The 11,179-nt window shown below is 37.0% G+C and overlaps 1 protein-coding gene across 1 annotated transcript; it reads right to left on the bottom strand.

Moving 5' to 3' along the window:
• Positions 1-3,013: 3,013 nt before the first annotated feature.
• On the bottom strand, positions 3,014-9,605 carry LOC108908850 (protein grainyhead-like). The gene is made up of 2 exons (XM_018713004.1): positions 9,358-9,605; positions 3,014-3,796 (listed from the first exon to the last, which is right to left on the bottom strand). Exon 2 carries the CDS (start codon positions 3,674-3,676, stop codon positions 3,014-3,016), a length of 663 nt encoding a protein of 220 aa, XP_018568520.1. The 5' UTR covers positions 3,677-3,796; positions 9,358-9,605.
• Positions 9,606-11,179: the final 1,574 nt, after the last annotated feature.

The following is an 11,179-nucleotide window of genomic DNA, read 5'->3' as shown; positions in this document are numbered from 1 at the left end:
ATAGGCCAGGAAAATAAGCTGGGAAATGACCATTTCGCAACATTTTGTTTCGGCAAGCTGAATTTATCACTATAGATGCTAAATATTATATACAATAACATATTAGTTTCCACAGTCATAAAAATGGGGGGAAGATTGTTTACAGGGTGGTTAATTGTTTAATTTTTACGTAAATTCACGTTTTTCGCGTATAACTTTTTTCCGTTCATTTCCACGAGAAAACAGTTAAGTACTTTTTTTCGTCTTCAAACGATCTACAAAACTAGCCCTCGAGCGTCAAAAAATATTGTTTAGATCAAAAGTTATAAACAGAAGAAGTGTATTTATGACTTTTGAATTAAACATTTATAAACTGCGTTATTATTACCAGAACGTTTTGGCATCGCATCCTCTCATTCCTTATCACTGTCTAATAACTCGCACGGAATGATTTTTTTCATGGTAGATTTCATAATAATTCATTGAAATCTATCATTTTTTTTAAATTTCAAATTTGCAACCTGGAAAGTTTTGTTATTTTTTAGCCTTAGTTGCAAAATGAAATATACGACGCACGAGCAAGATATAGTTATATACTATTACATATTCGGAAAACTTATGAAAAGAGCTTTAAGCTAAAAAAATCGTCAAGATTCGTTGAACAATGATAATATATGCATAACTATACCACGTTCGTGCGTCGTATATTTTATTTTGCAACTAAGGCTAAAGAATAAAAAAAAAAATTCCAGGTTGCAAATTTGAAATTAAAAATAAAATAATAGATTTCAATGTATTGTTATGAAATCTACCATGAAAAAAATCAGTGCGATTGTGGAAGATCCTCGGGATCGTCCAGATTAATAATTAGTTAATTTGTTTATAAGGCCATAACTTCTAAACTATTCAACTTACCGATTCCAGATTTCGTGTGAGTTATTAGACAGTGATAAGGAATGAGTGGATGCGATGCCAAAACGTTCTGGTAATAATAACGCAGTTTGTAAATGTTTAATTCAAAAATAAAGTTCTTCTGTTTATAACTTTTGATCTAATCAATATTTTTTGACGCTCGAGGGCTAGTTTTGTAGATCTTTTGAAGACGAAAAAAAAAGTACCTTACTGTTTTCTCGTGGAAATGAACGGGAAAAAAGTTATAAGCGAAAAACCTGAATTTACGTAAAAATTATACAATTAACACCTGTAAACAATCTCTCCCTCATTTTTGTGACTGTGGAAACTGATATGTTAAATGTGTGATAAATTCAGTTTGCCGAAACAAAAAGTCGCATCCTACTCTATATTTCCTGGCCTACGTAGGGTTTGTTTATTTTGTTCAAAGAGCTCGAGAAACATGACATAAAATTATACAGGGTGAGTCAAAATTCACTCCCCAGCGGCCGGATATATATTCTAAAATAAAAAATAAAACAAAAATGTAGAATACTAAAATCTCGAAAGCGAATTTTTGCGTGAACATTTTGCCAGGTTTGTTAGAAAATATTCCTCTACAACAACGTGCAACTATGTGGTTTCAGCATGATGGTGCGCCCGCACATGCCACATTACAAGTACGACATATTTTGAACCGCCGTTTTCCTAATAAATGGATTGGATGAGGTGGATCAACACCATGGCCACCCCGGGCTCCTGACTTGACTCCGATAGACTTTTGGTTATGGGAATACAGAAAAGAAAAGGTTTATGTTACTGTGCCTGTTGGCGGGGATGATATTATTGACAGGATTCATAAAGCAGTAGCGGAAATAAATGAAGCTAATTTCTGTTCTGTTGCCAGGAGTTTCTACTATAGATTGCAGAAATATATTAACGAAAATGGTAATGTTTTTGAAGGTTAGCCAAAGCCAGAAGGATCTTTGTTTTTGCTATTTCTTATTTTGTATGGATTTTAATGGTTTTATTAAACAAAAAAATTATAAATTTGAATTTTTCTTTACAAAATTTTCCGAAAACGGCTTCGTTTTCGAGATTTTAGTATTCTACATTTTTGTTTTATTTTTTATTTTAGAATATATATCCGGCCGCTGGGGAGTGAATTTTGACTCACCCTGTATAACGTGAAAACCATATTATGTTTTTTTAAATTTACCTCAAAGGACGAAACTACTACGCTAAAGTGAAAACCCCAAAACGAAGCCAAAAACGGGACCTTCTTTTGAAAAAATACTGATGATTGAAATAGAACTGATACTGCTTCTATTTAGAGGAAAGGTGGTCAAATGTCCATCCATACAAGAAAATGTAACCTACATACCTTCATTAAAACCCGGTAAAATGCTGTTGGACTTAAAATTTTAAAAAATTGCCACTAAAACATGTATCCTTTGTACCCCAAATTTTAATTAACTCTGATGTCAGTTGTCAAATTAAATTTTGATTTTATTCACAGCTGTCCAGCTGCTATCAGAAAACCTACATCACCACAACGTTACAAGTTGAAGAAGATGTTTTAGATACTGTTGATGAAGATCCAACAACTAGTACCATACATACTGCACAACAGGTAGTCTCATACCATACTTTACCTGAAGATCAACCATTGATACTACAGAACACCTTAATAGTAGGGCAGTAGGTTCAGACAAAGAATGAGCTCCGGTGCTAGTCTGGTAACATTGCCTCTACACAACTGAAACTTGCGAATAAGATGGATTTGATCAAACTGTAGGACTACTTAAGGATGTATCCTCAAATGTAAGACAATTCATTTTAGACGTGAAATGCAAAATTATCTAAATAATGAATTTCCCAACAGGTAGATAAGCCTGCCTCAGTATCATGGCCTCTAAGTCTCCAGATTGTGATCCATGTAATTTGTTCATCTTTAGTGACTTCCCTAAATTATGAGGTTAGTTCTTTGTTCTGGTTGTATGTTCTATGTCATGTTAAGAAGAAAACTTAGACCTAAAAACACCTTACGTAGTTTTCCAACAATTGCCTCCAGTATCTTCAAAAAGTATTTGATTATAGAGATTTAAATCGTTTTTAAATGAATGTAAACTTGAAGATCAACTCACCTGAGGCCGACGACGTTCACCCCGACATCGTCCACTAACTCCGAGAGCACTAACACCGTAGTTCCCGGTACTTGAGCCTGGGGATACTGGAGCAACCCTTGGCCGTTGCCCTGGAGCACCACGGAAACAGTTCCCTGGGGACTTCCCGCGTCCCCACTAGAATTCACCATGGCACTGGCGTTACCATCGATAAGCACGTCTGCTATTTGCTGACCGTGGATTTGGTGCGCGCTTATATTGTTGATGGTGATCTCCCCCGAGTTATCAGCAGAATATATTTCCAAACCCTTCTGGTCGGGCGCCGTTGTGTAGATGACGGTCTTGTTCCCATCCTCGTAGATCAAATCTATGGGCGTGTCGTTCTTATCCGAAATTGCTTGAGCGTATATGTCCTCGTCTTTGTCGTAGAGGACTTCTGTCTTAACCTGAGCGTACAAGGGAGGCCTCCCTATGGCACTTTCTTCCTCCATCTCCTTCTTGAGCTCCATGACGTTGACGGGCGTCATGGTTGCCAGCATGGCGGGCGAACTGGGCGCCTCCCTTTGGGGGGACCTCTCGGCGGGGGAAGCTTGAGGCGGTGGTGGCGACATCATGCCGTGGTCCGTTTCCACTGACGGTGAAGAGTTGGAGGATAAGTCGTCGATCTGACGTCTAGTCATTATGGCATCGGAGTCTATATCACAGAGTCACTTATTGCACTTGTTTACAATGTTCAAGTTATGGCACTTTTATGGCTGAAGTTGGATGCCAGCGGAGAGCGGCCCAGACTTACGATCAACCTGCAAAACAAAAACGCCGTCATATTTTCTGGTATTTAGATAGTTTTCTAAGCTTTTAAGAAATTTTATAGGAAAGAATAACGTAAGAAGATGCAGAAACAACATATCTAATTTTCAACAACTATCGGCTTTATGGCGCCCAACCAAGTTTGAATAACTAATAAAATTAAAAAAAGAAACATAATTTGTAGGAAATAAAGACAATTTCTGTCAACTTTATGAGATTTTTAACACATTCAATAGATCCCAGAAAATTCAGAAAGAAATTTTGATAAAACGCATAATATTTTAGCACAAGACAAAAATATAGTTTCCAATAAGAACTATAAGTTTCTTTTAAAAAAACGTGTACTTTATTAATAGTCCCCGCATTTTTTTATTCTGTTATAAAGCTAATTCAAATTAAAATATGTATATACTCTATAGTATCTAATAAATAGTTCGTAATAATAACTTAGCAAGATTGAAAATAGGAAAGCAAGAATGCAGGAGTTTCGTATTATTTAACAATTTTACGTTAATTATATTTAGTCATTGTCTTATTTTCACAACAAAATAAACAGTATATAACTTCCTGTACGAACTATCGGTTTTCTGGCGCCCGAGGTGGGGGCTTCCGGGTAATTCCCGTGACGAGCGAGTATCCCAGCCGGCCGGAACGCCCTGTAGTTGCCCATAAGACACGCACGTGTGGAAGTTACTACAAACGATTCATCTTTACTACCGGTACCGGTTTAGATCAACTCTATTATTTTAGATCCAAAAAAGTGTGGCTGAAGAGGAGTCCGTGCTGGTGTTGCCGGTTCCACAGCCACAGGCACGGGCAGGGTAGTGGAGCGGTGTCGAGAGAGTACGTACGCCAGACGGTAGCAAACCGGAACCACCACGTGCCAAAGCCGGGACAGGTTTGACAGCCATATGGGACGCCGTTGCGGATCCTTGTTAGACTGCCGGCTAAACATCGGGTTACGGAATCATCTCCGAAATTTTCCCCGGAAAAAAATGAGCAAGTGTTTCGCAATCAAGTAATCGGTGTTTAGGTTATTGGAATAATGTTCGGGGACATCTACATCATTTAGAGAGGGGAAAATTATAGTCGACTAAATTTGTTTATAATTACCTTTAATGATTTTCAATGTAAATGCTATTTATACGAACGTAATATTTTGTTAAACTGTCATTATTTTGACTAAACGTTTACAGCAACAAAAATAAAATATAAAAAAAAAAATTTTTAGGTGATTTGTAAGTTGGCGGGAAATGGTCGCTCAGTTATAGAAAAAGCAAATTTCAGGATCTGAAAGTAAAAAGTTTTGATCGTTGACCACTTTTAACACTTAATAAGAAATTAATTTTTTCAAATTTTTGCTTCCGTTTCAAAAGGTCCATGGACTTCAAAAATTGTTTCTGGCAATCCCATGTATCTGCTGTTTTAGTTTAGCAATCAGGGCAAATATAGACTATAATAAATTTTGTATTTTGTACGGGCATAAAATGGAATGATTTTTACAATTCAGTTTTCGAAATCGGTGCGTGTCATTCTCAAAAATAAATAGCACTATAATTTATTTTCAACTTCCAGAAGATCTTCAGAATGTTGTACTATTTTCAGAATGTTGCACTATCTTTTTTGATAAACTTTTGTTTAGGGAAATTTCTGTTTAGTTTTGTTTTGTTTAGGGAAAGTTTAGTTTAGTTTAGTTTTGTTTAGGTGACCTTTTGTTTAGGGAGAGCAAAAAACATTTAATTAACGTTTTGTTTACAATCAAATGTTTTGTTTTTGCATCCGACGTTCGTTTAAAGACATTTGTATGTAAAAAGGTGTGTAGATTTAGACGCATCATACGATATATCCCATAAAATAAAATATAGACTTGATTTTCAAGCGAAGTGGAGCGTATTCCGCGACGCATAATGGATCTCTCCCACGTGTTTAATTTAGCCAAGATAACCGTGCATTGTTTACTGGTTGGATGCACTGTTTATCGGGTCAGCAATGCATTAGCATACTCGGGGCTTTAAAAGTTGGAATGCGTACAGTTAGTCAAAAGAATCCAGGAACCGGTTCGGACACCCCCTCGGCTGCTCACTATACGCCAGACGCCACACAGAATCAAGTGAAAGTCATAGGTCGAACGCTGCCATTGCGACAGGTAGCTGAGCCCTTGATTACCAGGAAAAAAAACAGCAATTCCATGGTAGTATGAAAAGTCAAGTTGTTTAATTAAAGGACGCCAGTGGTTGCCAACATTTTCGTTTGTCACTCACGGCCAACAACAGCCAAGCAGCGAAGAATAATTGAAATATCGTCACAGTCCATTCAAAACAGAAGCGAAAATCTTGGGAATAGAAGAGAGTAATTAGACAAGAAATATACGAGTAAATAAAATAACAATTATTTTGAGAATGTTTCTTAATTTTTACCACCTAGTTATTTCTTAATAGACGGTTTTAGTGGATGTGCTGAAAAGGAGCGTTCAGCAGCAGAATGGAAGCTTCCTTTCGGAATTTCAGCGGACGTTTATTATCAGCGTCCTCCATAGCTTCGGCTTTTTTCCAAACGAGCCTATTTGATATGCACAGCCACGTCTGAGATTTAAAATTCATGTTCGAGCCAGTGAATTGGGATTGGCCGCAGATTCGATGTTCCCGCCGATTGGACGTTCAGGCCGATAGTAATTAAATATTCTGGGCGTGTTATCATGTGACAACGCAGCAGCCTACAAGAACAACAACAACGTCCCCGTGCGAACTCTCAGAGCACCGCTGATCTTCCGAATCCTGAGATTCGCAATTCGATAGTTGGCCGAACCCCACAAACGTAAAAACAAACTGTATTAACATTCGAGTAGTTTAAATCGAGGGAATAGTAAATAGGAATTTTTTTAATGTCGTATGGTGTAGCGCAACGATAGCTGCAGATAATGAAGAGGAAATGGGATACCAGGTCTGTTTTATGATCTCTGAAGGGATATATAACAGATACAGAATTCGCAAATGAATGAAACAGTTCCTACAGTTTTTAATTGGCTGATTCCGTATTGGATAATTGTAGTACAGTTCTGAATTAAATAATTATACTACAGTTTTGAATCAAACAATTTCTATTTTGAATTAAATAATGGAAACTGGTAGTAAAATTTGTGTAGTAGCGCAATAGCAGTCGAACATAGTGAAGTGGAAATGGGCATAATAAAATTATACTACAGTTTTGAATCTAACTATTACAATGTTTAATTACATAATAGAAACTGTAGTAAAATTTCAGTAGTTTAAATAGTGGAAATGGGAATAATAGGATCTGCTCGACAGTATTTACAAAATTCGTAAATAAGTAAAATTTTTTATGAAATAATTACTACAGTTTTTTAAACATAAAAACATAAAACACACCACAGAAATGAGATTTTTGAATGTAGTAATCATTATACAGTTTTGAGTGGAATAATTTTACAGCAGTTCTGAATCGAACGATTACTGTTTTGAATTAAATAATAGAAACTGTAGTAAAATTTGTGTAGTAGCGCAATAGTAGTCGAACATAGTGAAGTGGAAATGGGCATAATAGAATTATACTACAGTTTTGAATCGAACTATTACAATTTTTAATTAAATAATTGAAACTGTAGTAAAATTTGAGTGGATTAAATAGTGGAAATGGAAATAATAGGATCTGCTTGAAAGAGTGTACAGTATTTACAAAATTCGTAAATGAAGTAAATTTTTTTATCAAATAATCACTACAGTTTTGAATGTAATAATCATTCTACAGTTTTGAGTGGAATAATTTTACAGCAGTTCTCAATCGAATAATTACTGTTTTGAATTAAATAATGGAAACTATAGTAAAATTTGTGTAGTAGCACAATAGCAGTCGAACATAGTGAAGTGGAAATGGGCATAATAGAATTATACTACAGTTTTGAATCGAACTATTACAATTTTTAATTAAATAATTGAAACTGTAGTAAAATTTGAGTGGATTAAATAGTGGAAATGGAAATAATAGGATCTGCTTGAAAGAGTGTACAGTATTTACAAAATTCGTAAATGAAGTAAATTTTTTTATCAAATAATCACTACAGTTTTGAATGTAATAATCATTCTACAGTTTTGAGTGGAATAATTTTACAGCAGTTCTGAATCGAATAATTACTGTTTTGAATTAAATAATGGAAACTATAGTAAAATTTGTGTAGTAGCACAATAGCAGTCGAACATAGTGAAGTGGAAATGGGCATAATAGAATTATACTACAGCTTTGAATCGAACTATTACAATTTTTAATTAAATAATAGAAACTGTAGTAAAATTTGAGTAGTTTAAACACGGTGGAAATGGGAATAATAGGATCTGCTTGAAAGAGGGTACAGTATTTACAAAATTCGTAAATAAAGTAAAATTTTTTATGAAGTAATTACTACAGTTTTGAATGTAGTAATCATTCTACAGTTTTGAGTGGAATAATTTTACTGCAGTTCTGAATCGAATAATTACTGTTTTGAATTAAATAATGGAAACTGTAGTAAAATTTGTGTAGTAGCGCAATAGCAGTCGAACATAGTGAAGTGGAAATGGGCATAACAGAATTATACTACAGTGTTGAATCGAACTATTACAATTTTTAATTAAATAATAGAAACTGTAGTAAATTTACAGTGGAAATGGGAATAATATGATCTGCTTGAAAGAGTGTACAGTATTTACAAAATTCGTAAATGAAGTAAAATTTTTTATGAAATAATTATTACAGTATTGACTAGAATAATTTTACTTCAGTTCTGAATCGAACAATTACTGTTTTGAATTAAATAATGGAGACTGTAGTAAAATTTTAATAGTTTCAATACAGTCAACAATAAATTTTAGTTTTTAAAATGATGTATGATGTAGCGCAATACTTTTCTTGTTGAAGATAGTGAAGTGGAAGTAGGCATAGAGATTCTGGTTTAAGGTAGTTAATTAAGGAATGTACAATAGATACAAAGTTCGTAATTAAATTAAAATGTTTAATTAAATAATAACTACAATTTTGAATCCAGTAATTATACTACAATTGTTGCATAATGGTACTATAGTTTTGAGTCGAATAATAAAATAATGGAAACTGTAGTAAACTTTGAGTAGTAGTGTTATGGCGTGATGATTTTCTGGTAGAAGATAGTGAAGTGGAAATGGGCATTTAATGGGCATCGTAGAAAGCGGTAGAGGAGCGGCGCCAAAGACGAGCCCCGGCAGGCAGAGGACGACGGTTGCGACGTTGCTCGTGCAGATTTGAAGCACCAGCAGGTAAACTAGTAGGGGCGTAGCAAGTCGCCATTCAAGACTAAGTGTGAGCAATAGTTGATGAACAGGTCTGCCAGCTCTCGGATAACAGGTATTATTGTAATCATTCAATATTGAAAACAACTAGGTGTGAGTGAGCATGCTTCCCGTGCGGGCCGGTCTGTGACGGCGACAAGTCGTTTTCGTGTGACACATGAGGCGAGAGTGTTAGTTTGGCGGCAAGCAAGGAAATAGAGCAAAAGCTTTTAACATGCGTAAATAGGTGTTTGGCATACCTATCGGTGCAGCCGCGAATCGTGGGTCGTCGAATCCCTTTGTTTGGCCTCGGACAGTCACAAGGGCAAGAGCAGCATGACGACGAGTCCGGCACTACACGACACGGACACACTGCCCGACAGAATCATGCTCGCCACTCTCTGACAACATGCATTATCCAGTAATGGCCAGGGTTCTATATTCAATCACATACTAGCGTCTACAGGTGTTTCGAACTAATACTCTACTGACTGTTAGTTGCGGCGGCTTAAAGTTGATCGCAAGTACGAACCGACGTGCGCGCAGCTTCGGTCAGCCGGTCTTCGGAATCGTCTATCTCCGATGAGAGAAAGACTAAGGTAGGCGCGTCTTTGATTGATTCCGAGCCCGCTCGCTGCGTTCGGAGCTCCGTTCAGCCTCTGGTCCCCCGCGGTTAGTTCGGCCACGGCGCTCGATCTCTCTCTCTGTCTGCCTCACGCCGCCGCCTATCCCGGCGGAGATACGTGGGAGGCTTGCCGGGCGCGTATCGCCGTTCCCCACCCGCCCTTACCAACACGAATTACGTCCATAGCGCCGACGCTGTTTGCTCTGCTCGAAATCGCAACAAAAATATTTGTTTACATTATTTCATAGATTTCAAACCGTATCTTTGAACAGACGCATTCCTCTGTGTATCACAAGCGTGCGCGTTGCCGTGAATTTTCATTTTCAGTTACAAGTGGCTCGTCTCACGATGTCGATCGCCGTGTGCGTGTCGGGTACGGGAATACGCTGCCGGCGGGCTGGTGGGTCTCCCGGCGTCCGCGTGAGGGCGCCACGGGTCCGAAATCATGGCCGCTACCCAGGTATCTCACCTCGAAGACGACCATGTGGAAGAAAAAGACAGCGACATATTCACCTGCATGACTTGACGATACAACCGACTTCTATACCCTATGGCAACAACGGAGGAGGGAAGCAAAACGTCCGAAAAAAAGAATGACGTAAAATAGAACAATAAGAAGTAAAAGTATAATCCCAGACATGCCTCGAGCTATCTCAGAATTCTTAAATAAAAGTCGGAGCTGCGTGCATGCGATCTACGCAGCGTCTTTAGGCCGTCTTAACTACTACCGATCTGGCTACCGGAGGCGGATATTTTGCCAGAAAAAAACTACATTTCGTGACAGACCAAACTCAGACGGACTGCTAGACGAGGTAGGTAAATGCTTGCTGAACCAATTTCAAACCACAACGCACGACAGTGCCTATAAAAGAAAAAGTTATGTCTCTTCATTAAAAACGGTAGTGCTTACGAAATGAATCACGGAGTGACTTCCATGCTTTATATGAAAAATGTAGTAAGAATCTGTGTAATTACTCCGTCCAATATCCTTTGTATTATCAAAGAGCACGCAGTCATTCAGAAGCAGAGCCTATAAACATTTAAGTGCTTGTAAGTACTATGTTTAGTCACAATTTTTATCGTAGATCTAGTTGTTCGTTAGGCAGTGGAAGGATTTCAACGGCAGGTCAAGGCAAGAACGTATCCTAGTTGATTCATAAATTTTAACGTTGCGAAATTTTCAGTGAAACTGTTTTGCTCAATTTTAAATACATTATTCAAGTTGGAGAACGTTACGGTCATAGGTCATCCGCATTTAAAATATTAATACCTTTTTTTGCACAATCAAAGTAGGTATGTTGCGGGCTTCTAATTCTGCATTAGTATCTAGGTAAAAAAATACAGGTAAAAACAGTAGATACTTCAATTTTAATAAATTTTCTACATTCTTGTAATTAATAACTTTTATTGTAATTATTTGTGCAATTTTGATTTTTTTGCGATTTTCAACCAAACTA

Source organism: Anoplophora glabripennis, unplaced genomic scaffold, assembly GCF_000390285.2.
Source record: "Anoplophora glabripennis isolate ALB-LARVAE unplaced genomic scaffold, Agla_2.0 scaffold9, whole genome shotgun sequence".
In the NCBI taxonomy this organism is placed as follows: Eukaryota; Metazoa; Arthropoda; class Insecta; order Coleoptera; family Cerambycidae; genus Anoplophora; species Anoplophora glabripennis.
The sequence above is the reverse complement of the archived record's forward strand: the minus strand, read 5'-3'. Positions and strand labels throughout refer to the sequence as shown.